The sequence below is a fragment of the Numenius arquata genome, chromosome 16, assembly GCF_964106895.1.
Source record: "Numenius arquata chromosome 16, bNumArq3.hap1.1, whole genome shotgun sequence".
Classification (NCBI taxonomy): Eukaryota; Metazoa; Chordata; class Aves; order Charadriiformes; family Scolopacidae; genus Numenius; species Numenius arquata.
The window spans coordinates 4,762,425-4,790,396 of record NC_133591.1 but is presented as its reverse complement, the minus strand read 5'-3'; the positions used below and the strand labels follow the sequence as shown (position 1 = coordinate 4,790,396).

General features: G+C 47.0%; 2 protein-coding genes across 4 annotated transcripts; one reads left to right on the top strand and one right to left on the bottom strand.

Moving 5' to 3' along the window:
* Positions 1–228: 228 nt before the first annotated feature.
* On the top strand, positions 229–15,214 carry TMEM120B (transmembrane protein 120B). Of its 3 annotated transcripts, none has more exons than XM_074159428.1 (12): positions 229–390; positions 4,705–4,823; positions 5,802–5,918; positions 6,711–6,770; positions 7,352–7,447; positions 8,500–8,589; positions 10,665–10,730; positions 11,717–11,778; positions 12,026–12,118; positions 12,474–12,538; positions 12,724–12,792; positions 13,749–15,214. In XM_074159428.1, exons 1-12 carry the CDS (start codon positions 322–324, stop codon positions 13,860–13,862), a joined length of 1,020 nt encoding a protein of 339 aa, XP_074015529.1. In that variant the 5' UTR covers positions 229–321; the 3' UTR covers positions 13,863–15,214. The 3 variants fall into 3 exon arrangements, with proteins under 3 accessions (XP_074015529.1, XP_074015530.1, XP_074015531.1); XM_074159429.1 differs by having other exon boundaries at positions 12,477–12,538; positions 13,749–15,208; XM_074159430.1 differs by having other exon boundaries at positions 12,724–12,796; positions 13,749–13,825.
* A 105-nt stretch (positions 15,215–15,319) lies between these two features.
* RHOF (ras homolog family member F, filopodia associated) lies at positions 15,320–27,678 on the bottom strand. The gene is made up of 5 exons (XM_074159258.1): positions 27,433–27,678; positions 27,236–27,323; positions 20,101–20,210; positions 19,218–19,352; positions 15,320–17,049 (listed from the first exon to the last, which is right to left on the bottom strand). The coding sequence occupies exons 1-5, from the start codon at positions 27,595–27,597 to the stop codon at positions 16,885–16,887; spliced, it is 663 nt and encodes a 220-aa protein (XP_074015359.1). The 5' UTR covers positions 27,598–27,678; the 3' UTR covers positions 15,320–16,884.
* Positions 27,679–27,972: the final 294 nt, after the last annotated feature.

The following is a 27,972-nucleotide window of genomic DNA, read 5'->3' as shown; positions in this document are numbered from 1 at the left end:
CGCCACCCGGGGGGCGGTTCGGGTTCTATCTCCTCCCTCCCCAGCCCCACGGAACGCTTCGGGCTCTTCCACCGCACGAAGGGCGCCGGGGAACCCACCGGCTCGGCGAGGCCGGGCGGTCGGGCGGCGGCTGAGGGGATCCCTCGCCTCAGGGCGGGGCGGGGAGGGGCGGGGCGGCGGGTGGCGCGCGCCGCCGCGGCGCCGCGCCCAGCCCCGCGCGATGACGTCAGGGGCGCACGTGGCCCGCCGGCCCCGGTGCGGGCTGGCCCCGCCGCCGGCAGCAGCAGAGCGGGTCCCGGTGCGCCCCGCCGCCCCCGCGCCATGAGGGTGCAGCTGGAGCGGTGCCGGGGCGAGTGGCAGGAGCTGGAGGAGGAGTTCCGGCAGCTCCAGGTGAGGGACGGGGAGGGGGGGTGCTCCGCGCCGGTGCGGTGCCGTGCGGTGCCTCGCCCGGTTTCGTCTCCGCTGCTTCCCTCGCCCTGCCCAGCGTCTGCCTTCCCCATCGCTGTGGGGGTCGCCGGGCTGGCTCCCAGGGCTCCCCCCTGCGCTCCCGGCCGCGCAGCCGCAGCCTGGGAGGGGGCCCTGCAGCAGCGGGGCCGGCAGCGCGGGGTGCGCGCTCCCGGGGGTCTCCCTCCTTCCGCCGCTCCCCTTCCTCCGGGGGTCTCCCTCCTTTCGCCGCTCCCCTTCCTCGGGGGTTTCCTCCTCCGCTGCCCCCTTCTCCGGGAGGCCTCAGGGCAGCCTCAGCAAGGAGCTTCCAGGGGTGCGGGTAGGCGCACCCCCCTCCTCGCTGCGCCCGGCAGGGCCATGGGTGACACCTTCGCCCCAAGCCTGGGGTGCAGGCATGAAGCGCAGCCTGGCGCTGCACCCCCGAAACACCCCTGTGCCCTCATACGGGGGGGTACCAGGTGCTACGGGACATCCCAGACCAAACCACGGCCGTGCCCCGGGTACGTCTGATGAGGCATCGGAGGGGACACGGTCCCCACTGCTGGAGCGAGGGTGGAGAAGGAGGACCCAGCGTTTTCATGCGTCCGTACCATGACACGAGGAGTGATGCAGGTAACCCCTTGCGCTGTGAGCATCGCCTGGCCCGAGTTTAATTTCTTCTGGTGGGATACAATGGTTTTTCCATCTCACAAAAGCGTGCTGAGGGACAGAAAGACCTCGGAGCAGGAGCTGAGAGCTGCTTCTGCAAAAGGCTTTTACCTCCAGAAACCTTCCCTTCCCCGTATGTCATCAGCTCTGTGCCTATACACGTGCTTTAAAGCTTTAAGCTAGTTTTAAAACACGACCGGCTGTTCTCTCTCTGCGTGGCTGTTAGCCTCTTCTAGGCTGTTAAACAGAACGTGCGCCACAAAACAAGTGTGGTTTCCAGATTTAGCTGCTTGTCTTCATTAAAAGTCTGTTCAGGTTGTACGCTTGTTAGCAGAAGGAAAGGTGGTAGTTGGGCGTTGGGAGGGATCGCCAGCTGGTGTGATTTTGTTGACATGCGTGTGCACCTTCTCGCAGAGCGAGATGCTCAAGTCTGACCTAAATGACAGCAAAATGTCAATGGCTTATCCCTGCCTCAGTTTCCCCATCCGTAAAAGGAAAGTAGAAATGTTTCTTGGTGGGTCGCAGCTGCTGGTGGCACAAGGTATAATTCCCCAGGGCTTAATACTGTAGAGGTCAAAAGTTGGGATAACATCTATTATCTGAGAGCTTCAGGGCTCACAATCTGGAGGAGGCGTTGCAGAAGAGGGGAACGCGGCACTGTCCTGAGGACATGGCTCTGCTCCAGCTCCACGAGATGCTGGTGGTGCTTCAGTGTGCTTTGGAGGAAGGCTCTGTGCTCCCCAACAGGATTCAAATCAAACAGTGATGTGTTGGGAGAGAAACCCCAACTCTTCAGTAAGAAAGTACTTCGATGTGGATGTCTGCTCATGCTTGCCCTTGCATGTGGCTTTTTGGACATGCTCGTAGCATCTCTTGCTCTTGAGGAGCCTGGTTTTCCTGGCAGCAGCCTGACCCCCTCCACATCTCTATCACTGCCCTTCAGTGCCCCTTTTTGTCTGGCCTGACTCTTATCTCCGGCTGGAAATGCTGGTCCTGGGCCGCGCAGGAGCTGCTGCTCGTGTTTGGAAGGAGCTCCCTGTTGGCATTTTCCAAGGTACTTTGGTCACCTCCACTAAAAGGGTCTCTTGTGCAATGCCAGCGGGGAAAAAAAAAAAAGGATGGTGAGCAGAGTTTATTGTGTATTGAGAGCAATGCCAGCCACGTGGGGCAAACCAGTCTCTGTTTTGATGCACCCCTGCCCTGTCTCATATTTTGTAATTGTGTTGTAAGTTCTGGGTCAGGGTCTGTGTCTTCCTCCTCATGCAGAGGAGGACCTTGGACTCTGGTTGCAGCTCCTGCCCCTGACTAGCTGGGTGCCTGGCACGGGGCACTTGGGGCTACGCTTATATTTGGGGAGCTCTGACTCGAGGGGCTTTGAAGGGGCTGATGTCGCCACAGCACTGAGCATCCCTTTGGGGGGACCAGCTGTGAGATGGTGTTGGGGGACATCCAGGTTTGCAGAGCACTTTTAACCAGCCACATCTGCGAGCGTTTATAGTTTGGGTTGCCAGGGCAGGGCCTCGTCTCTGAAGCAGCAGCCTGAGAAAGAGCTTGGGGCTGTGGGGCATTGCAGTTTTGGGGCAGGGACATGGGAAAATGCAAGTTGCCCTGCAAGAGCTTGTTAATTTAAACCCTGCCCATGAACATGTAAACCAGATTTTGATTAGGAAAAAGCCCTGCGAGGGCTGCCCCTGAATGTGGTTTGAGTCCCGCGAATGAACAAGCGCTGACCGCGAGCAGGGCTGTTGTGAGCGCGGTGGAAAAATAGACCTCGAGGTACCTTCAGAAAACACCAAGCAATTGCGGTGTGGGGACGCCACGCTGAGCTGCTGCCTGCCCTTCGCCTGCGGGCGAACTGGGCAGCGCGGTTTCTACTGGGAGACGCAAACTGGGCAGTTGTGGCCCTGGCGCTGTGAAACTTATAAACTTGGGTGCAGAGACAACTCTGATGTCTCGTGCTCAGGAGCTCTTCAACTCCGGGCAAAAAATACTCCTCTTCCAGGTGTGCAGGTCCTTTGTTTTTCGGCACGTGTTGTTTCCTACACGGAGAGAGAGCTGTGGCCAGACCTGACCCTCCGGGCAGGTATTTGGCCTGTGGGTTATATGTGTTAATGTAAAGGCAATGCTGAGCTCCCTGTGGTGCTGGTGGGTCCCCTTTGTAAGCAATCGCCTTTCTTGATGAATAAATAACTTCACTACTAGCAAATGTTATGTTCTTCTAAATGCCACCGTCATTTTGAAATCATTATCCTGATTTTTTTGGCTAGCGGTAGAATTTACCAGCTCTCAACTTGCCTGTTTGTGTTTTCAATAAATAGTTGAACACTTTTTTGGCAAAGAGCTTCTTACACCCTTTGAACCAGTCTTTTAAAAGACGCTGTTGCGTGACATCTGGAGAAGCAGAACGAGTTACTGTGCAATCCAGGGAGCCTCGAAGTCCTGCCCTTTGCTAAGCGAAGCCAAACCAATCCTGAAACGATACGAGCTGCGGTGCCTGAACCTGGGTAGTTTGGTCGTTAAGGTTTTTAAATCGGATACTAGAGCTTGTTTTGCATCGCTCCTGTAAATAACGAACAGGTAGCAGCAAGGTCTAACAAGGAGGTGAGCAAAGTTTTGTTTTGTATGGTTTTAGCACCGTGTTTATGCTCTGGGAAAACCGGTGGTAATTTTTTGTGGTCGTTGATGTGCCGGTAGATAAAGCAGCCGTGCAAATAGCCATTTAACCCGCGCCTCGGCACTTACTTTACAAACTCTGTTTTCCAAGTTACTGTAGATCTTAAAATTTGCCCAGAGGGCAATGCATGGTGTCTGGTTGGCTCTTCCCGAGGTCTCTCTGCACTTGGGAGGGTGGCGCAATCATTGCGAAGGGTGGAAAAGTGGACCATGTTTGTTCACAAGCAGAGGGAGGGGTGTGAGAGCAGTGGGCTTGCAATTGGTTAGTGTATCCTCATTATGGGCAGACAAACACTAATTGGGAGCTTCAGAGGTTCAATGAGCTGTGATAAAGAGGTTCTTCTTGAGGAGCATCTAATGCCACAGGGAGGGGACGGGTTCAGTTCTTACGTAGGTTGCTTGAACATGCATAGGGTGGAGATGCCAGTGGTGGCCAGGAGCAACCTAAACCCCAAGGCGTGATTCTGTGGCTGGTTTTGTGGTTTTTTTTTTCCTCTGGCTCCTCATCTTTCTTTTTTTTCTTTGTTTTCTTTTTTTTTTTTTCCCCCCCAGATTTAATCTGGCTGTGAAATCGGAGTTCCTGCTCTGTGATTTAGCCACCCATTTGATGGGGACAGATTGGGGTCAAACAGAGGGTCAGGGCTTCGTTACAGGGTGGGATGGGGAACAAGGAGCTCCTGAGTGGGAAAGCTCATTAGAAAAGAGGAAGTGAGATGAGCGCAGAGGGTGCTCTTTGTTTTGCAGGAACTTCGTTATTGTCCATTTAAGCCGTGTTGGATCCATGCTGGTTTGGTGTCACCCCCTCCTTGGTTGTTTGCAGGGGTGTCTGTTGATTCCCAAAAAAACAGGGGTTTGCTTGCTTCCTTCAGAGGCGAGGACCAAAAGCAATATGTAGCCTAGAAGGGCTCTTCCTACCAATCCTCTCCTCTTCTCCTGCAGGAAACGCACAAAGTTTACAGGCAGAAACTGGAGGAAGTCACCAGCTTGCAGACAGCCTGCAGCAGCTCCATACACCGGCAGAAGAAGACACTAAGGGATCTGAAGCACAGCCTGCAAAGGTAATGGGAAACCTGGAGGGTGGAGGAGGCAAGGATGGGATGTTTCTCCTTCCCAAAGGGCTGAAATGTTTGGATTTTTAGCATTTTAATATGCAATCTGTGTCGCGGTAGTAATTTTACTCCATATTATTCTTGAGTCACCTCCACCTATCACAGCCCGGTAAAACATTCGTAACCCCATGAGAGATGGGGTCCTGTAAATAAAGAAGACCCTTGAGGGAGCCTGTGTGGGTTTGCATCCTTGCAGTATGTGCTATGGGCTGCAGGACTGTACAGCTTTTGGTCCATGTGTTTTGGTAGGTGAGCAAAGCTTTGCTCCGTAAGCTGTGCTGGGAGAGCGGCATCAGTCCCTGAACCTGAAGGTGTAACTCGCTCCTGGGTGGATTTACAGGAGGGAACTGGCTCTGGCTGCTCGGCTGATCCCTGGGAGCCACAAGCTAAATTCCTTGTGTGCAGGTCTGAATACACCACCTCCAACACCACAGGTTGCTAACGCCTCTGTGCGCTGCTCTCTGTTTGACATTAATTGGTAAAACTGCACTTTGTCAGTGAATCATCAGCTGTGTTTTGTTACATCCTGAAATATTTAATGCCTGAAGAGCTGCAGCCTCTGTGAGGGCAGTGCCTGAAATCACGCACAAAGTTCCCGAAGCGGAAGGGGTTCCTGCAAAAAAGCACAATATTCCCTAAGTGCTCTGCTAGGGAAGAGGTATGGAATCCCGTCACTCGGCTGAGATGAAAAGAGAGGCTGATTTATAAACCAGCTGGTTTAAACCTACAATGGCATAAAGCAGGCAGTGAAATAAAATCACGGTAAGCCAAATGGTGCTGCAGAAATGTAGGAGCAAAGCGTGCAATGGCATCAGCTCACACAGTTAGCTCTTTAACAGCGTGGATTTTATGACAACGCTGTTTTTCCTTTAAATATAAAGGAGGTAAAAGCATGAACGGGAATATCTTGTTTCTGTGTTCTCGCAGGTGCAAGCCCAGAGCGAGTCCTGAAGAGTTTGCCCTCATTCAGGAGATCAGCTCCCAGATCAAGGAGAGGCAAAATGCCTTCTTCGACATGGAAGCCTACTTGCCGAAGAAGAACGGGTATGTGCTTCGCTGGGGAGGTACACGCTCCAGGAAGGCTGATTTTGTTAAAGTGTTCACAGCGGTGTTGTTCCTGAGGGATAATGTGCATGCTGAAGAAATACATGTGAAACTGGATTAGTCATAAATCTCTTGCTGAGCTGCTGTGTCAGTTGTACACGGAATTCATTAGCTGGAAGTGCGTGTAAATGTACTGCGTGTAGGCAGTGCAGGTTTTCTTGTTAAAATAAAAGTAACTCTGCGTTGGTGAGAGGTTGTGGAATTCAGTGGTTCACACTGATGTTTTCCTGTGCTAACTTTCCTGTGCTAAGAGAGAATTTTCTCTCTTTTTTTTTTTTTTTAAATAAATTAGTGTTTTCACCAACTTAATATATACTTTGCTTCAAGTGGAGTTGCTAGGACAGATTTCTTTCAGTTGTCAAGGGCTGCTTAGCCCCTCAGAAGTTTCTATCAAACTTTTCTTCCAATTTCTCCCTGTTATTTTTGGTTTTGGACAGTGCACACTACGTATCTCACCCTTAGACTGTAGCACAGAAGGGGGACCAGCAAAACAAACCTTTTTTCCTAAATTCTTGGAAATTCTGAACATCTTTCTACGTTTAAATTCCCCTCTGTACTCTTCTCTCTCTGGTTTGCCTTAATTAAAAACCTACAGCAAATGTGGCTTTGGTGGATATACCGGAATTTTCAGCTCCGATCTGGGTCGTCTCATGGTGTTCAAAAAAAAATAACTTACCTGGATCTGATCTTGTGGGTGTGTTTTTTTGTTGTTTTTTTTTTTTTGTCTTCCAGCTTGTACTTAAATCTGGTGCTGGGAAATGTGAATGTAACTCTCCTGAGTAACCAAGCAAAGTGAGTGAGTGTTTCTCCGTATGTGAATATGGGTTTACTCTGGGGCCATCCGTGGACATGGACTAAAGTCCAGACACGGGAATGGGTTTCTCTTGGATCTGATAAAAGACGAACTGCCGAGGGTGGGCAGGTCGGACCATGACACGGGGCCAAGCTAACGCTTTGTGTAGCTCTGATCAGTTCTGTCCATCACTTGCTTTTAAGACCAGCCTGTTGTCTTAATTGTAAGGGGATATTTTTTTGCAATGAAAAGTGGTATTGTGGCTTCTAGGCATACAGTGCCTCAGAAAATGGAGGTGTTTGGGATTTTTTTTAAAAAAAAAAAATCTTACCATGCCAATGCAGAAACCAGCTCTTATGGACTTAAGCCATTGTCCTGCAGTGTGATGGCCATGCAGCCTAGATGAACCCTGCAGGCAGAACACTGCCTTTCACTGCCGTCTGCTGGTTTTCCAAATGTTTCAAGCAAAACCTCTGTCTCTGGGCTCAGCATGCGGATTTGTATCTGGTTTGAAATAAGTGAAGCTGCATTGCGGTAAAACACCCGTTTGTGTCTGTAAACGGTGGCTCTTCCCTTCCAGGTTCGCCTACAAGGACGAGTATGAGAAGTTCAAGCTTTATCTGACAATAATCTTGTTACTCGGGGCCGTCGCCTGCAGGTTTATTCTCCACTACAGGTAAGCCTGCGTTTTTACTTCTAATCAAGTATTTTGAATAAAAGTGTGCTGGGGTAGGACTACCTTCTCTTCTGTTAAGGATGGTGAGATGGGCTCGGGCAATATTTAGACTTTGAGTAGTTGGACAGCTGGACAGCTTTTACACCTCCAATACCAGCAGGACCTGTGTTTTAGCTACTTGCTTTTCCTTGTTTAACTTTTTTTGGAGTCTCTTGTAACTAAGAGAAGTCCAACCATGTTTCCTGCTCCGTTGTTTTTCTGGCATCATGCTGTGCTTTGGAATGAGCAGTTGATTTTGTTTGTGGGTTGTCCCAGGCAGGGACCGGCACCGAGCTGCAACTGTGGGGTTGCAAATGCAACCAGAGAGGATTTGCGTGAAGTGATCAGAGCTGAAACGTTATCTCTAGGTCACAGATAAAGTATCTGAGCACCAACAAGCTTCCAGTATTCAGTTTTGCTTAAAAACCAGGAAAGTGTTGGGGCTGGGCACTTCCACTGAGGTCTCTCTGGGTCTGGGTGAGTGTAGGATCATATCAAAGAGCGATGCTGCCGTATGCAGAGGCTGTCCCGAATCCCCTTGCCTTCAAGGGTTTGCGAATGGCAAAATAAAGGCTTTTTTTCCCCCCTGAGTGTAATGCTCTTCTGCTCTTTTAGTTGATTGGATTTATATAGATCTCATGGAATCTCCTCATTGAATTAGCCTGGAAATGCCTCTCTAAATTGGATCATCCACTGCTTCCATGGTGCTTTCTCTCCTTCAGAAGGAATTAATGTCATCTCTGCATACCTGCTTATCGGCTCAAGATCTGCAGTGTTATATCACGGGGCACTTCCCGGAGGAGAGGACTCTGAGCCCGGTGGTGCTGCCAGTGCTCGTGGCTCTGCATGTGGATTAGAGATGTTCAGGACTGAGACTTTGTGTCCGTGGCCTCACTTAGGCAGGTTTTCATTTGTCCAAAGGGAGGGAGGAAAAACACTGATTTTTTTGAATGTGTCTTCATAATTAACAGGATTTTTTTTTTTTTTTTACTGTGTGTTTTTCTTTTTAACAGGGTGACAGATGAAGTGTTTAACTTTCTGTTAGTGTGGTATTACTGCACGCTGACGATACGGGAAAGCATTCTCATTAGCAATGGATCCAGGTACCGTGCCACCTGCGAAAACTATTTAAAGCATGAAATGTCCTTAAGAGAAAAACAAGCCACAAAAGCAGATTCAGCTTGGTGCTGAACCCCAGCAAATTGGAGATGCTGATGCATCTCTGCAGGGTCAGTTGTCTCCTTCTCCCTCACTTCCAAGGGCAGACGTGGCCACTAAGGTTTGAGGAGGGAGGAGAAGGTGGAGTTCCTGAAAGTCCATGAGCTCTTTGTCCAAAGTGTTGGATGTTCTCAGTAGCTGTGGGTTAGTTGTAGATGTGGTGTGGAGTATAAGCGCGTGTGTGTTTTTGGTGAGGGGACCAACCCGAGGTACTGGCTCTACACCCTGTGGTTGGCGTGGCTGCCCCACGGGTCACTGCTGCGTCTCCTGAAGCGTTTGACTAAATTAGAGTCATTTCGAGGGAAATTTGGTGGTTAGGAGATAATTGTGTAAAGAGTTGGGAACAGAAGTAAAACGCTGGGAGAAATGAACTGAAAGATGATCCTTATTCCAAGCCTACTTTCTTTATGGCACCATGTATCCTAGGGCAGGATAGTGAGGTCCTGCTGGTTAATCACTCCTGGAGCATCTCTGTTAGGCCTGGGTCAAGAAGTTGCTCCAATTTGCACTTGTGTGACTCAACGTGGAGTCTGATGTTAGATTTTAGCAATAACCTGATGGTTGCATGTCCCTGGTTTTCATCATCCAGATGGGCTGGTGCAGGGAAACCACAGCAATTGCCACGTCTCTTCCCAGGACACATTTGCAACATTTGCAGCTCCCTGTTGCATTAATTAATTGGGCTTCTAATGTGACTCGTTTGCTGCCTTTTGAGCAGCCACCATCGTGTTAGCCCAGCTTCATGCACTCGTTCCTGCTCCGAACACTGCACAGAGAATGCTGTGCTCCCTTGTAGTGGTGCTTTACAGAAGTGGACCAGCACTTGCATTAGTGGCAGGAGTCAGTGTTGTCCTAATTAAGTGGCAATGCCTAATGATAAGCTGGCAGCAGCTTTTGGCTCCTTGTTTCAGCCAGTCACTTCCTTCACTGAAGCCAGTTGCTTCCATGATCTCCTCAAAATAGGGATAGGAGGGAACGTGTCTGGGAGTCTTGTGTCAGCATTGCTGGTGGGACGCTTGTGGTCCCCACTCCTGATGCAGGAGAGGGTTTGTGCCTGGAGGCAGACACTGGTGTGGCATGTGTGGCGGGAAAATCAGAGTCCCCTTGCTTTGCCCAGGGGCAAAATCTTAAAAATGGGCTGACTTCTGGGATCTGCTTGAGGACACAGTTCCCAGCGCTGACCGTGGGCAGCAGGGATGAAGCAGCTTCTTCTGCAAAGCACGGCTGATCCCAGGGCTGCTGTGGGTGGGATGTCTTGTTTTGGGGTGCTTTCCAGAGGGGGGATTGCAGTAGGGCTGGAGACAAAGAAGGGAAAAAAAAGCATGGGGATGTAAAATCGCTTGCCCAAGGCCAGCAGAGAAACCTCTGAGCCTGGGCTTGCTGCATCCACGGAGGTTGGTCACAGTGACTCGGGTGCTGTCTTAGTCACACACCTTTGGTTGGAAATGCCCCAAAGGAGCTCGTCGTGTTGGCTCAGTTTCCAAAGCAGTGCTGTCCCTTGCTCACTTCACTGTAATTTTCTGAGCTTTCTGCACTGTTTGTGTCTGAAAAACAGCCACCTCATAGGAAGGACTTGGAAATGTCACATTGCACAGTACAGAAGAGGGGGGAAAAAAAAAAAAAGGGTGTGTGGGCTGAAACTTCTGCATCATTAGTCACCATGGCACCTTGTTCTGTGGGAACTGCTGCTTCTTGCTGTGCTGGAGAGCTCGTGGGAGCACACAAGATGTGCCCCGGTCCTGAGCCTCCCTCCAGCAGTTGTGGATTCGTGCCCCCGAACAGGCCGTTTTGCCGGGACGTTGCTCCACAGCACCCCTTTTTGCTTGAGCTGGGCCGTCTTGTTTTGTTCCCTGTCCTTTTTCCTTCCCCAAGTCAGGATCGTTTTTTGTCTATAAAGCCAGACTTACAGTGCTAAAATCCATGTTTCTTGCCTAACTGCCCCTTTTTTTTTTCTGTTCAGGATCAAAGGCTGGTGGGTGTCTCATCACTACGTTTCCACGTTCCTGTCTGGAGTGATGTTAACGTGGTGAGTCTGCTCTCGCCTGCTCCAGGTGCTTCAAGCCTGTTTCACGGTGTTTTGCATCATCCGAGCATTTAAATCCAGCGTGACCACGAAGCTGTGGCCACGTGGACACACGGCGAAGCATCAGGCGGGATGTTGCAGATGTTTTCAGTGATAAGTACAACACTGCAAATATTTACACTGCTGATTTGACCAAAAAAAAAAAAAAAAAAAAAGAACCACCAAAACCAGAAAGAAACCCAAACCCCGCGCCACAGTTGTGCTGGTGGTAGCAAAACCTCTGCAAGTCTCCCGATTTCTGTCTCTGTGTAACTAAGCAAACGAGCAGCGCTTTGCTTTAGAGGGGAGCACACTACAAAATGAATTCTGTTTGGTGCCTTTTCTGAACCCAGATTTTACAGAGTATCGAGCCAAAACTGCCAGTTACCTTCCGGTGGGTGGTGGTGTTGGTCAAACAGTTCGGCGATACACCCCCTGTACGGCCCCTGGGCAGCCTGGCTCAAATTTGGCATCAACTGATTTTAGTTAATAATTAAAAAAATGTTTTAAACCAACAACAAACGTTTCTGCTCCTGCATATGTAAGGGGACGACACGGTGGCTGGAGCAGAATGTGCCCTGTCCTCTGTCTATCCTGAACTACCTTTAGGAGAAGGAGCACAACCGCCCCCTGCTCCACCGCTTGGATTCTTGCTGCTGAACGGCTTTGATTGCTGCCCAGAGAAAACTACAAGAAGCAAATGCATTAGAGGAGGAAGGATTTATATGTGTTGGGGAGGGGAAACCTAATCAATGAGAGCTCTTCCTACACGCCGGGGTTGGGATGTGCAGCTGTAGCACCCTCTCTGGGCTCCTGATGGGGTGGAGTGGGCTGGGTACCAGCGCCCGCTTTGTTTGCTCATGGGATCCAGTTCGGCTGAGAAGGGGGAAGGGCACTGCATCGTATGCTTTTTATCAAACAAATAAACCTCCTTTGTATTTTGCTTTCAGGCCGGATGGACTCATGTATCAAATGTTTCGCAGTCAATTTTTAGCGTTTTCAATATTTCAGAGTGAGTATATCTTACCTTGCTAATCCACAGGATAAAATAGTTTTGTATTTTATGTGCTTAGAAGAAAACACTTCTGCTTGGTAAATACTGGATTATTAAACTGTAGAAATATAAAGATAGAATACAAAAATACAATGTACAAATATAAACAATAATGAAATGCTGTTGGATTAAACATTATTAAAATAGTTTGATATGTTTATCATACTACTAAACAGCCAATGCAATGATGTTTTCTCTCCTCCAGGTTGTGTTCAGTTCCTACAATATTACTATCAAAGGGGCTGCCTTTATAGACTCCGTGCTTTGGGGGAAAGAAACCACTTGGACCTTACAGTAGGTGAGGTTTTCTGCAATACTTGGTTTGCAGTTTTTAGATGCTGTGATAAGGAGAGGGCTGTGTGGCCTTTAAGCGTGAGCTTTGCAGAGCTGCCACCCCTCCTTGGGTCCTGGGGGTTGGGAGCAGAGGGCTCTGATCTCCCCCAGCTCTCGAGAGGGCTAAGATGGAGGTTTTGGTCATCCCCATCTTCATCTTCCTCCCATTACCGCTCCTTCAAGTATATATTTTTAATTGGTTGGTTACTGCAGAGGACACAAATAGTTTTTATGGGGTGGTCTGGGAGGGGGAGGCTGCAGGCTCTGGTCCTGGCTCTGTTCTATGCTCACTCTCTGCCTCTTCTCTTAACCTTTTCCAGAAGGATTTCAGTCCTGGATGTGGCGGGGGCTGACGTTTCTCCTTCCCTTCTTGTTCTTTGGGCATGTAAGTTGGACAATCCCATTTCTCCCTCTGCTGCGCAGAGCTGGGAGGGTCTGCCGTTGTGGTTGCAGCCCCATAAAAAGGTGCTTTGCATCCCACACACCCGTGGCAAATGTTTCTAAGGTTTGGGTTTGGTTTTTTTTTTTTTTGCTAGTAATGAAATTGGGTTTTGTTTTTTCCCTTTGTAGTTCTGGCAGCTATATAATGCAATCACGCTTTTTGGACTGTCGAGGCATAAGGAGTGCAAAGAATGGCAGGTAGGTGTTGGTTCTGCTCAGAAAAAGCACAGAGCTGGGGGAAGAGGGGGTGTTTAATCACATCCTTAAAGATACTTGGGCATCTCACCCCATCTAAGTATATCAGGATGATGTGGCACAGAGCCTATGCAAGAGAACTCGAAATAAGCGTGAATTACTGTAGGTAAACCTGCACCCATGTGTGACCACACAAACTGAAAGGCAGAGCGTGTAGGGGGAAGAGGATACATGTGGGTAAACATCTCTCCATATTGTTTGTGTATTCAGACATTTAATAGCAATGGCTGCTGAGCTGCTGGTGGTTCTTTATGGCTGATCCATGGGTTATACATACAAAAATACGATGGCAGTGAATCACTTTAAAAACATTATCCACTATTGCCCCACTCGTAGGGAGCCTTCGACTTATTTTCTCAGTTGCTGTCACCCATCAAACATGTCTGTCCATTTTCCAGCTCTACAGTTGCTCCTGTAGATCCAGACTGGACCCCATCATGTGTGCAGATAATGTGATGGTCTTTATTTTGGTCAGATCTTGCTGTATCCATCTGTTGTGCTCACTTTGTTCACTGGCGTTAACAGGAACAACACAGCTTCCTGCAGAAACACGGCGTTCCCCCACGCCTGTGCCACACTGCTGTTCCATGAACGTGCTTGTAGCGTTCATTAGATTGGACTTAACGATTTGATTTTGATAAAGAGTCCAGCAATGCTGAATATAATCCATGTTGTAATATTAAAAAGTAGTAAATGTTACATAAGTGATCATTATAAAAATATACATCCTGTTGACCCACCCAGTTGGATACAGGAATGTGTATTTGGCGACAATCTTCTCACATGCTAACGAACCCCTGGCCTTGCCAACCAAGCCCCATCAGAGCTCACTTAAATCTGGCCAAACAGTACCCTCAGTTCTCACCTTTTTTCCCCCCCCTCTTTTTCTCCCTTTCCAGGTTTTCGTGTTGGCTTTCACATTTCTGCTGCTCTTCCTCGGGAACTTCCTCACTACTCTCAAAGTGGTGCACACTAAACTCCAGAAAAACAAAGACAAAATGAAGAAGCTGTGAACCCCCCGCCCCATCCCCGGCGTGCTGGCTGCCCTCCCTCTGCCCGCTGGGTTGGGGACAGATCCTGTGAAACCCCAACTACGTGATGGATGGGGCTCGGAAGGACTCGTCCATCCCCGTGTTCGGTGAAGGATACGGACTCTGCCAGCACAGACTCAGTATTACACAAGCATGGCTCTCCAGTCCGCAGTCCCGCTATTTATCTATATTTAATACAAAACATGTTCGCTTTTGGGTTTGTTTTTCTTTCTGTATATACAGCAACATGCACCTGCCTGGCAAAGCGCCAGCGCTGGGACAATGTGGGATCTACTGTAATTCCAATTCTGGAATGATATTTAACACTTTCCAGTTTTATTATTTAAATTCTAGGTATTGGATTTGCAAAGGTTTATGAACACTCCAGGTTGATCAGTAAATACAGACTGAATGTTGTTTTTTAAAGGCATTTGTTTAAGGCATATTTTCAGTGGCAATACTAACCTGTGTGTACTGTGAAAAAAAAAAAAATGCCCATCTTTGTACCATACTGCTGCTATATACACTTTTAAAAAGCTATTTAAAGAGGAGAAATCCTCTTTTAAAAACAAAAATAAGCAAGCAAAATGAGTTGTTAAATGGCAGGGAAGTCCGCCAGCCTTCCTCCAGGGAGACCAGGTCCTCTGTCCAGGCCTGGAAAAGACCTAAAATAAACCATTCAATATGCAGCTGCTTCAGCCCCTTTTTAATAACAAATACACCTTCCTTTGGGTTGTTTTTTTCCAATACACTGTTCTTCCTTAAAATGACCTTGATTAGTGGCAAAAGTGCAGTTGCACTTTGGTTTCTGCTTTCGGTGTTTTTTTGTCCCCAGTGCTGTCCTGGAAAGGGAAGGACAAGCTGAGCAGAAATATTAAATACTTTCTTTACATGCTGCGCTTGTACCAATAATTAAGAGAATGTAAACACTCGCTCAGAAGGAATGTGGAGGACAAATCCCGACTCCCATCCTGCTTAACTTCTTGTGCTGCTTGAACTTACACTTACTCATTCAAAGAAGCTTGTTTTGGGTGCTTTAACCTCTGTACCTCCCTAAGGCCAGCTGTGGTATCGTGAGCTGCTTTAGGCAGCATCTTTTTCCCAAGGTCAAGGCTTCCTTTGAGCCACCAAAAGCCCAAATTGGGCAAATGGCTTTGGCAGAGCGTGATCCAAAAACGATGTCCTTCTCCCAGTAAGCGTAGTCATGAAGAAATATATATGCGCTACAGACTTGAAATGGTTTCATCAGTTCTGTTGCTGCGAGGCGAGCAAAATTACCTTTACAGTGTTACTGTCCTGTGGGCATGACAATAAATTGCAATTTGCATATTTTGAACAAGTTTCGCACTAGCTGGGCTGTATCTTGCTATATTAACTTTTGTCTTTTGCGCACCCTGTGATGTTTGCTTTTGGTTTTTGGTGTTTTTTTTTTTTTTTTTAATCCTTTGAACTCCCCAAATGATGATTGTTCTGTTTTGAGAGCGATGCTGGAGCCTGCTGGATCTGAGCAGTGGACTTGGTTCTCCAGGGGTGGGGAGCTCTGCACGTGGTGAGTAACTTGAGTTCTGCAGCATGAAAAACTGATTAAAAAAGCAAGAAAGATTCCTGCCATGGAGATGAGGGTAAATGCAGTAACTTGTTGCGCGTTGAGGTTTCAGTTTCATACTGGGTAAGGAAATGCGTGGTTCTGCATCCTACTGACAAATGTCTTCTGGTAGAGAAAGGGCTACAAAATTCTTCAAGATTTTTCTATAGTAAAGATGTGCGCGAGCTGGTAACTTTTTTTAAAAAACTTTCCATTTTAAGCTTGTAGGGATTCACAAACAATTAAATCACAACAAGATAGGGGAAATAAAAGGTAAGATTTCAAAGATCAAAATCTTAGGATGGGCTGTAGTTTGCCTTATACAGAAAGCTTTCAGCAACACCTGTACAGCAAAATCCTCCTGCCCCGCATGGGTTTGGTTTATAGGATGGTGACAAAACTAGTGGTTGCTCCTGAAATTTGAGCTCTCACTGCATGCAATGTGTAAAAGAACTAGATTTGAGGCACATGTACAAGGTTGTGCAGTCTGGGAGCATCCCTCATCCTTAAACAGGCAACTAACACCTTCATGACAAAAGGGAAAATTTTAATTTATAGCAGTGGGGATGATTTCATCAGTTAATGAACATGAGTTTAGTATTTCCCCTAGCGTGCACCAGTATTTGCATGTCGTGTGTTAAATAAGCTATATAAGTTTATTGTAAAGCTGACATTGTTACACATAGTGGCTTCTTGGAGCACATCTAACTTTGAGTGCTGTAAATATTTTTCCATGATATTCCATTTCTGAACTGGAGCAGCCGATGCGTTTCCATTGATAAAATACCCCTTTCTACTACAGCAGCAGCCCTTGAAGGAGACCTCTACAGGTGCAGCTCTGCAAAGCTGGGCCAGTGGTGCAGGGGCAGTAGTGGATGCTCCGTCTGCGCGCTCTGGGGGCAGCTCGAGGCTAACTCATACCACTGCCACCAGGTAAATTGGTTTCAACAGACAGAACTTCATTTCTGTCTCTTCAAAGGTGCCTGAGAAGCTGCTCTACCATCACATCTAAAAAGATGTGTCTTTTGTGCTTGAAGAAGACAGTAAATTGTAGCTATAACATGCCACAATTACTCTGCGGAGTTAAAAAAAACGCCACTAATTAACATACAGTAACAAGTCACTGTTCATTGCAATTTAAATAGCAAGTCCAAGACCTGACTGGTGGTCGTTTGCGGTTAGGAGCAAAAGCAAGATGGATGAAGGCACACAGCGTTGGTTAGCCTTGATAAAGAACTTTGAAGGCTTTGTTAGAGCAGTGCAACAAAAGTGCAAAAATACTAAAAATAATTAAAATTTTAAAAATTGTCCTAAGAATACAAACATGTAACAAAAAAAAAAAAGGTCTTTAAAGTTAAACTGTTCTTAAAATCTGAATCGCTTTGCTCTTGTGCAGTCAATGCTCTCTTGCAGTCCAGATCATAACACTGAGCACGCTCTCTGTTTCTTTTGGCGCTTGGCTTTTTTCATGGCATTTAGTGCAATGGTCGTTGCTTCTTTAAAAACGTTTTCTATGTTTTCACGACATTTTGCTGAGCATTCCAGATAAACTTCTGCATTAATCTGCTGACAAGCTGCTTCACCCTGGAAAAACGAAAGGTAAGAAAATATGTAAACCCAATGTATGAGAGAAGGAAGGTGAGATGGGAAAGGGAATTATTTTGTATATCTTCGTATCAGGAGGTCAGGAAGAAAGAAGCTTCTTTCCAGTACAGCGCTAGAGCGTAAGTGGTATTGTTAATAAATTGAGGCAGTGTTAAATACACTAGTTTTTTTCCCCTATGTTGATCTAGAGCCTGGCCTAACAGTTCAGTGCATTAGAGACTCTAAGATGCAGACTGCTGATAGCGTAAAAATATTTTTAGTATTAAATTTGTTCAAAAGAAATGCTGAGGTGGATACTTAAGTGCAGATAAGATGCCTACATGGCAGTATTTTTTCAGGCCTGACCTTAACTATTATGTGATGTCACCTTTAGTAATGAAGGTCACATGCAGGAACAGAATCTGGACCAATGCCTTGTCTTGTTTTGCTGGTGCACATGCAGGAACCCTGACTTCTGCTTTGGAGCATCACAAGGGCTCAGCCAAAATCCTCGTGTACACAAATGGGTGCCTGCGTTTCTCGGCCTCACCCAAACGTATGCAATGGGGACAGACTAGAATCTAAAACATTTGCATGCAATCCTGGTTGCGCGAAATCACTACAGACAAAACACAGTGATTTCTTACTTTGCTTGTGGTCCTTTTACTGTCGTTGGAGAGTCAGCCCCCAGTTTTGAATGCTTGTGAGCCTTAAGAGTGTGAATTCCAGGTCTGCAACCCGCAGCTCACAAACTGCATTTATTCATTATAAGCCCTGGGAGTGGGGTCACTTGAGCACTCGGGCTTCTATAGGGGGATTTTTTTCTTCAGCAGATTTAAGTGAGGTTTGTGTCCTTCCAGTTGTTTGCAAGCTCCTGTGCTGGCAGATACTGTTCAGCTCCTCTGTGCCTGGCATCGGAAGCATGATGTCACGCGACTCAAGATGCCAACAGCTGTAAAAGACTGAGGTAGTGTATATTTAAGGGGAGAAAAACCAAGTGGGAGGGTCCATATAGGAGACAAAGTTTGTACATCATGTGGGGCCTGGAACTTAATTGCATGAGGCCTCAGCAGACTTGCCAAAAGTATCTGTTGCTTGCCCTGAGCCTCATGTGTGAGTGTGATGAAGGGGGAGTTATTAATGCGAATGAGGGACAATCTGCAGTTGTTCACAAAGTGACAGGATGGGCACCTCTTGTGCGCAAGCAAAAAGTCCCAGTGTGGTTTAGTGGTGATGCAGTTGCAGTTTCTTTTCATGCTGTTTAGTAAAAGAAGTGAGTCATTCAAGGTCTTAGTGCACTTAACCTTGTTCCCTAAATTTGTGTCTCAAATAATTTGAAGGCTGCTGTTCTTGCTCTGAGATGAGAGGAGAAGGATGGCTTTGTAGTTTAAAAAAGAAAAAAGTGGGAGACCAGAGTAGAAAGGTCTGATGGGACAAGCTGTTCCACCGCTGACTGTTTCTCCTGTATCTATGCCAGTCTTGTAACACTACTTGTAAGTCTCGCTGCTTTGTAATACTTAAATTGAAAACATTTGATAATATGTAGATTATTTTTTTTTAGATTACTTTAGAGACTTCAAAGAAAAGTCTCTTGTGTTAGAGAAGCCTTGCAGATGTTTTTGCTATTGTCCTTGAAAGGATTTGTTTTTAAATAGGGTTTGCAAAGCACTTTTTTTTTTTTTCTAGAAGAGTCATTATTTTTAGTCCTGTAACGTGTATCCTAGCATCTCCAGGTTTTCTCACAATCCTGATCAAAGTACCAGTGATGGGAGCAATGTATCCTAATAAAAATTATGAAGGAGGAACAAACTTGTCGAGGGTTACAAATCTGTAATAGGAGTAACCCAGATGTGAAAGGAAACAAGAATGAGATGTAATAAGCCTAGAAGGTGTAGCATGTAGCTACTAGTGTCCTTTTGGACACCCCGAGATATGCAAAACAGTCTTCAAATTTCTCTTTACAAAAAATGGGTGGTGATTTGGCCACTTCCAAAAAGCACTTACAGAAACCCCTGTTAGTGCTGACTGTCAATAATTTCTTTATCTGGACATTGTGATCACCTAATTTTAGCGTATCTGTGATTGTATTTGTGAGGAACAATGCCACTGAAGTAAGTGTGCTTTATCTTTTGCAAAGAGGACACCACTTTAAATGTACTTATATTTACCTGGTTGTAAGTAATGGGTTCCTGCTTAGAAGCCCTGAGCTTGCGCAGCTGTTCTTTGTCTTTCCGAAGGTCGGTCTTGCAGCCGATCAGTACGAGCGGGACACCTCGGCAGAAGTGATTCACTTCAGGATACCACTAATGGTAGAAAAACAAAACTTACATCTGGCACTTTTTTTTTTTTCCCCTGAAATTGAAACAATAAAGCCAAGGAACAGAACCAGCACTTAATATATGCTCCAATTTCAGAGTTTGGAAAGTTGTTAATCTAGTGCTAGGTGCCCAACATGCACTATTTACATTACAGAAACATTTAAAAGTTCTACCCAAAGTCAGTTGCTTTATAAAAACAGAGGTAGCATCTGTCTCTATGCCAAAGCGCTTATTTAACATCTGTTTAAATTCAGAAGAGCTCCTCTACAGTCATATTTAAGAGCAGAATTTAGACCAAGTCTTGCTTTGTTTTGCTGGTGCTATGTACAGGGAACTCTAGCTTCTACTTCGGAGCATTACAGAAATCCTAGTACAGAGAAGTGGTTGTTTACCTCTCTCCCCTGTAGTTAAATGTGATGGAAGTAGACTTTAATCTAAAGTGCTTCTGTGCAATGTTGGTCGTGTGACATCGCTACAAATAAAGCAGTGGTATTTGATCTTCGTAGTGCACAGCGGAGTCACCCCCAGTTCTGGGCACTTAAGAGCCGTGGAAGGGTGAGCCCCAGGTCTAAGGTCTGTGACCTGCAGCTCAGTACGTGGTGAGTGATCGGTGCATCTACACGCCCAGGGCCCAGGACACTAAAAGCATCAGCTTTTCTAATCTGACATCTCATCGTATATCAGGCATATCTAATTAATTTAAAAGGTTGAAGCAATTACAAAAGCCTCTTACCTTAGCTGCCACATTCTCATAGCTAGTGGGGTTCATGACATCGTAACAAATTAACACGACGTTTGTGTTCTGGTAAGAAAGTGGTCGTAGCCGATCGTAGTCCTCCTGTCCTGAAAGACAGAGAACGTTTTGGTAAAAGAAATCTCTGTCCTTAACAAGCAGCATGATGGGAATATGTAAAGATACATAGTTGAGATCGAGAACAATGGTGCTACGATTGCACAGACTGCGAGTTTTCCATACTTGTAAAATTCCTTCCCTTTAAATGCAGGAGTTTCCTCTTCACTGACAAAACCGATGCTTTAGAATATAAAACATGTCCGTGGCAAATTTTAATAAAAAGCCTGCTTTGTCCACCTGCTAAGTACTTAGAAGCAGCTCTAATCGCCGATTGCCAAGTTGCTGCTCACAGGCAAAATCAGCAAGAGGAATCTGACAGTTATCGACTAAAACATTTGCAATTTGGCAGTGGCTCCATTCTCCCAAATCCATTTGCTCATGCGATGCAGTGAGGAGGAGAAATGCTGTATTTGCCAGATGCAAATGCTGAAGTAAAAATCTTAAGTGGGGAAACCTGCTTTTCCCAGCCCGGTGAGCTGAGAGGAAGCAGCAATTGGCACTCTGTGCCTTCCGCACCACTGCTCGCTGTAGCAGCACGAAGGTGATTTTACATGACTTGCTACAACAGGAGCTGGGCTTAACCGGTCTTTGAAGCAGGACTACACAGCAGATCTTAAGGATGCTGATGAATTCTGGAAAAGCAGGGGATTTGTCATACTTCTGGTTAGGGATGTTCTAGCACGTGATCTGACAAGAGGAAGCTAATTTGCTTCAGACCTGTACTCTTTCCCCTTGCTGTATACATGGCTGAGCAGTCATATCTGTGCTGGGGTCTGAAGGTGTCTTGCTTTGAGAGATTAAGTTCAAGAAAGCAGTAATTACCAGATATAGTTGGCAGCTCACGGAAAAAACCCAATCTTTTTCATTTGAGATTTTTTTTCAGAGACTTAATAAGGAAGAAACCATGATTTGAGCAGTTTGTATAACTGTCTGCCACCTGAATGCTGCCCCTGAAATCAGGTATGTCTCCGTGATCCACCGAATTTCCAAAACAAGAACTGGGAATGCCATTGCTTCCCATAATCACCACAATGTACACACAGCCAGAAACTGTGCTAGAGGGAAATTACACGTCTCAATTCTTTTATTGATACTTCAAATGAAGGGCTGCTGAAAATTTCAACGTGCCCTAACTTTATACCAACTACCTGCCCTGGCACCCGGCTCAGTCCGAGTCCCATCACTCCAGCCAACGTGCTTGTCTCAACCTGCGATCTGAAGAACTGCAGATACCAGAAGGCAAATAATTCTACAATACTTTGCCTCCCTCCTTAATTTAAACGATGGATTGAGATACAGGTTATTACAAGGCAATCCCTACTACATAAGCCATTACTCAGTTTGCCTGAGATGTTTGTAGAACAGGAATCTTAGGTTTGGACCACTGTATTTGAGCTCCCACAAAAGCAGTGTACTCTGTGGGCGACGTGCAGAACAAAGAAGGATTGATCCCTCAATGTTTAATCCAGAAATAATAAACAATTGACAAAATTATGCATGTTGTATAAATACTCAGAGCAAAGACTGTGCTACTTAGCCCTTCTTATTCTCCCAAATCCACCTACTTGTTTGCAACCGATTTACCATTTTGTTGTTGAGATAATCCTCTAAATGCATTAACCACATTTTTTTTTTCTCTTCTAACTTCCTCTAGTGTTATGTGCCGTGTGTAATCTTCCCCGTTCAAGTTCATGGCTCTGAGCCTCTACTAACGTAGCTTGTAAAATCAAAAGGTCCTCCAAGTTACTGCTGGGAACAGGACCATGCCCTTGGAGGAAACACATCAGTTTGCCTGGAATCGGAACATACAGCTAAACCCATACCATCCTGGATGGGATAACAGAAGAGGTGTCTTCAACGATGTGACACAAATATGCTGCACTGCAAGTCAAAAACTATAGAAATGCCCCGGTGAACTGCACCTTCATCTTCAAAACTAACTGTGCGGTTTTGTTTTTTTAAGCAAACTAAGAAAATAAACACATAAGGAAATGTTGCTGTGCAAAATGTGGCTCCATGCATATTTGGAATTTCAAATACAGAGCACAGAACAATGTATAGTGCAGAGACCACAGGGGGAAGGTTAGAAGGTAATTGCTTAACTTGCATTATGGTCAGATGATTGCAGCGCTTACTTGGAAGGAGAGGAAGCAATTCTTTAAGAGCTCAGATGCAGTTCTTCAGTTGCTGAGATGTAACAGACCCAGATCAAGCTGTGTCTAAACATCAGCATCCCTCTCACTGAAAACAATCCCTTTTACCCCCTGTCCTTAAGTGCTGATAATGAAAATGTGAGAGGACCTGGGAGACTTCTTCTCTTACAGCTGCTCAGATTGTGGTTGAGCTAATTTGGCACAGAGTTAGGTCTTCTACTAGAAGAGTTTTAAAATGAGGGAAGAGGACTAAACCTAAACAGTAACTCAATGTATATGCAAAGCCCCCAAGTGTGGTTCCTCAAGCACAGGGAGCTCCAGTTAACAAAAAGCATGCTGTAGAAGAATCAGTTAAACATATGCCTACGTCTGAGCATATCTGTGACTCTCCTCTGCCTTCTTCAATTCATTGTAGCATCAGAGACCCTGTCTTTTTCAAAGAAAAAACTTCATCCAGCTAAATTCACCTAAAATTTCCTACTTGGTAAAGATCGCACTCCTGCATCCCTCTGACGTGCTGCATAACCCATGAATCTGCAGCCGGGCCCTACGAGGGGGTGGGACCTCAGGTGATGGTTGAGGGTAAGCAGGGGAAGAAGTGAAACCACAGGTCTCGATCTCATGTGCACGTTCACCTCTGTCTGCTCTTCCTCACCAATTCACCACTGAAGACGTGCCAGCCTGTGCATTGCTCAGCCCGTAAAGGAGCTCAGCAGCCATTGCCATTGACAGAAGGGGGTAACCGATAGAGTCGAGACTTGCTAGCCCAGAAGGCCACCAGTATGTGCTGTCCTAACGTACAGCAGCCCTGTCCATCGCCACCAACCACCAGTGGGTCAGGAAGAATGTAATATCCTGCCACGGGGTCCAGACCAGCCGACCATTTCCTACATATGGCCACGTGTCGTCTGTACTAGTCCACACTCGTGGTTTAGCATCGACATGGACCCATGCGGTGACGAGCCCTCGCAGGCACACAGAAGCGCACCCAATTCTCTTTGATTTGTTACTCTGCCGGCTCCATGGGAACACCGCAGTTATTAGCTTACCAGCTATGTTTTTTCACTAGTCAGTTTAAACAAAATTAGGAAACACACATTCTTAGCAGGAATAAAATGAGTAGAGAAGGACACTCGGGGTGTCCTAAAAAGTTGGGGGTTTTCTGTCTTCCTCAGCCACACCCTCCTTTTCAAAGTTATAAAAAATTATCCTTGCATATAACGGCTTTTAAAATTTCTCTTAAGGCCTGAGTGCCGTGCATCTGTCATTACAGACCTGAAAAACCCCGCTGGAGGCTTCGCGTGTGCTTCCTGCCAGTCAGAGTGAGCACCCACAATGATGAGGCATTACTTCCTCCCCAGCCTTCCCCCACTCAGCACAGCGCTCCTTGGTCTGACAGAGCCCTGCGCCGAATGGCGACAGAAATTGTACCTTGTATCTGAGCTGCAGCTAAAGCATCGACACCGCTCCCTTAGTGTGTAAAAAATTAGAGTTAATTTACCTCTCAATGCCTTTGCCTCTATCAAGCACAGCCAGAAATGGAGACTTTTAATTGAATAAACAGTTGCAAAGCCTGTCTGCAGGCGAGACAAGTGCTATTACAAAGCCTTTACGCATTGCGTAGGTATGCCACCAACTTCCTGCAACAGCAAGAGGTGTTTCTGATGAGGAAGATACAGTAGCATAGCACAAAAGTCTCACAAAAAATGTTATTCTAGCATATTTTAGACTCGCTCATTAACTTCATTTGTTACCCAAATTCTTGTCAAAAATAAAGTACCTTTTGTAGCTTGAAATGTTTGATTCTTAGGCACTTTGTTTGTGTCCTCCTCCTTCAGTAAGCAGAACGAGCTCAAAGTCTCAAGCTGCACAGGACTTGACAATACAAAGAATCCTTCTAACTTTAAACAGCCCACGGAGCTGAACCTGTCCTTTACCCTCCCATGAAGCTGATGTACATACAGCTTTATTCAGTATTGCTCTTAGCAAGATCCTAAAAATATCAAAGTCCTTTCTGCGGTGGATACATCATGAAGATGCAGTGACGCTTTTTCGAAGAACAGCTTTGCTTTCTCCTCCCCTCACTGCTACATGGCACTCATCTGAAGCCTTTCACCACAGAAATGGTTTTACATCCTTTTGATCCCGTTTAAATGACTTTATGATAATCTGAATGATTTGGGAACCTTTCAGAATGAGAAGCAAAACACAAGCGTAAAGCTGTCTTAGGATTTTAGAGAAAAGTGAGACCACTTCAAGCAGTTCAGAAAGTCAGAAGATGATTCATAAAACGTGGCTAATATGCTGCATGATTAAACCAGTGTACTTCCAGTAATCAGGTATATGTTTAGACTCCTCTTTAAGCCGCAACTGCTGCTGAACACCCACCCCAGATCATCATCACCCAGCTGAGAGAGGAACTTAATGAGCTGCTGCGTGATATGGCAGAAGCAAGTCAACATAGTGAGACACAGATTCCAAAACTGCATCTCCCATGCTGCACCCACGTGGCAGAGGGACAGGAGCTCTTGTCTCCTGAACTGGACACTCCCCTTGCTCTTCTCTTACTGCGCTATCTGAACTTAGAGGACAGGACACAACTCTTGGTCCTAGTCTAACCCTTATGGAACTCAACATCAGTGTTGTATTAGTAAAAACAGGATGGGATTAAAATGTGTGCTCAAGTGAGCTCTTCCTCAAGCGTAACTTCCAGCTTCGGGAAGAGGATGAAAAGCTGCTTGAATCAGAGTATGACACAGATCTGTAACAAACTATGTAAGCAGCTTTGAAACAGAACCAGAACTCAAGTCTTTCTCACTCCCAAGCAAATGCCTTAACCAGGGTGGCAATGTCCCCCTTTTCTTTGCACCAGATAATCTTCATGTGTCTCATGCAAAGCAAAAGAAATTTAACAGGAAGGAAGGAGACAAGTGTCAGCATCCTCTTAGCAACTTGCAGCCTAGTGGCCATGACGCTGTTGTGGGAGGTGAAACATGTTGGGTTTCAATGTTTCCAGATGACAGATGGAAAGCAATTGCTCTTTCATGGCAGAGATCTCTGCCAGCTAGGCAACAATGGCATCTCCACTTCCCAAAGCGTCTTATGGGACACAAAATACTCCCCACTCAGTTCTACAACGGAGCAGTGCTTTGGTCCAAGACAGTATTTATAGCTGTGAACTAAATGTGGAAGAGTAGACACTTTCTGCTAAAGTTACATGCCTGAACAAGGAAAGAGGGCAAGACAAGCCACCAGCACAGGTTTGGTGAGCGTTCTCTGGGCTGCTGGTGGCTGTGGGTCTTGCACTGAGCTGAGCTCCCCGCGTGATGCAAGGAGCTGAGCACTTAGGTCAGGCTTGCAAGAGCTTGGTGCTGCAATACTGAACCTGCCCTAACTACCACCAGTTCTGGATCCAGTCCGTGTTCCTTAAAGCCTGGAAAAGTCTCCAAACGTTGGAAAGTGCAGCTTGATTTTAAATGAGCCAGCCAAGTATCAAGAACTGTGTGACAGGCAAAAATTCCACACTGACAGCGAACAAACATAAAAACTCGACAAGTTCACTGTGGCAAGTTCTTTGTTCCAACACACAGTATTAAGGAAATCCCTCTTTTGCGCTAGATTTCAGCTCTTCTCTTTTCCTTTAAGACTTAAATACAAAAGCCTTGCCATTCAGTAGAAGCTACATTACCCAAATGATTGGATTCAAAAACAGTAACATTGACACAAGAAGATATATTGGCAAACTGGGTGCTCAGTAGCGGACATAGTGCAGTAAAGATTAGCAATAAAATTCACTTTTAGATTAAAAAAATTTAAAATCATCTATTCAGATATCATGTATGATATGCAAGAAGGTAAGTGTATTTTACTACTATTAAAAATTTATATGGACTGTGTTTGATTCTTACTTGTCTTGGTGTAAATTTGGAACAACTCCACAGGCTTAAACTGAAACAGATGATTTTTGGTGAGCTGAAACGGAGCACGTGTCAATTTTAGGGTTCATTAGGAACGCAGCTGGGTAAGTCTAGAAACTTTGAATGAAGTTGAACACAAACCATTTCACAAGTTCCTGAAGTGAACCCGAACAAACTACCAGCATTTTCAAATCACTTTTACAGCTACAGCCTTTTTATTGTGAACACAAACCAGCCTTTTTCTCCTTCACTATTAGATCACACATGGCAGGAGATTAAAATGTTTTCCTGGTTGATTGTATTATGCTTTGCATCTGGGAGCTGAGTTTTAATACCTTCAGATATGTTTGCTATTTGATGTGTTTTTTCTTAATAAACCGGGTTGTTAAGATAGTGAACGAGTCCATGGCTAGAACTGCCATTACATGACCGACCCTTTTTTTACTGGAAGGCACATTTACGCACGCAACAGGTGAGGGCTGTTGCTTTGTTTGTAGTTTAGCCTCCAGCAATCTTAACTGAGGTATTACACTCACAAGTATGTTACTAGAAAAGCAGTTTGAAAATATGTTCCAGCTTTACAGCCTGCAAGTATCAGCCTGGTTTAAGTTGACACAGCAAAAGCTGCTGGAACAGAAAGACGGGCAGGTTCACTGGAGCAGCATTTTACACCGGTAAAAGCAGTTTCTGCGTATTTGCCTGAAATTAGGCAAACCCGGGGGCTGGGTTTGGGTCAGTCCCAGACCGGTGCCCCAGCAAGGTCCCATCCCAGGCCACACACAGGCCCCTCCTCCCGCAGCCCGAAACTTGTCGGCATCGGGGAAATGGAAAGCACGATGTGAAATACACACACACACACTCCCACACACACACCCCCCCACTCCCACACACCCCCCCCCCACACACACACCCCCACCCCCCTACACACACCCCCACCCCGCTTACCTGCGGTATCGTACAAATTCAGGGTGACCTCCTTTTTCCCCACCGTAACGCTGGTCGTGTACTTCTCGAAGACGGACGGGGCGTACTGCTGCAAAGGGAGGAGAAGCGGTTCTAAGGCAGGGACGGGCAGCCCGGGCGGCCCCCGGCCCCTCGGACCCCCGGCCCGGCAGGGCCCGGCGGCGGGACAGCCCGCTCACCTCGGGGAAGGCGCCCTTGGCGTACACCATCAGCAGCGACGTCTTCCCGCAGCCGCCGTCCCCCACGATCACGACCTTCACCTCCTTCTTGCCCGAGGGGGCGGCCGCGCCGCCGCGGGAGCCCCCCGCCGCGCCCTCGGGCAGGGCCCCGTTGGCCGCCTCCATGACGGAGCGGGGCCGGGACGGGCAGAACACGGTTCCCCCCCAAACCGCCGCCGGCGGGCTCCGGGCGCCCCGGGGCGGGCAAGCACCGCCCGCGCCCCGCCGGGGATTGGCCGCGCCGCGGGGGCCGGCGCCTCAGGTGCCTCTGGGCCCCGCCCGGGGCCGCGCCGCCGCCTCACGCCGCGGAACCCCCGGGACGGCGCGGACCGAAGCGCCGAGCCCGCCTCGGGAGCCCGGAGCGCCCGCGGCGTCGCCTCTTCACGGGCTGCCGGGCGCAGGGATGGTCCCGGCCCCGCTGGGCACCACAGGAGCCTCCTCAGGTCTTCTCCCCAAAATCCCCCATCCTCCACATGAGCCTCCAAGGCCTCCATCTGCCCG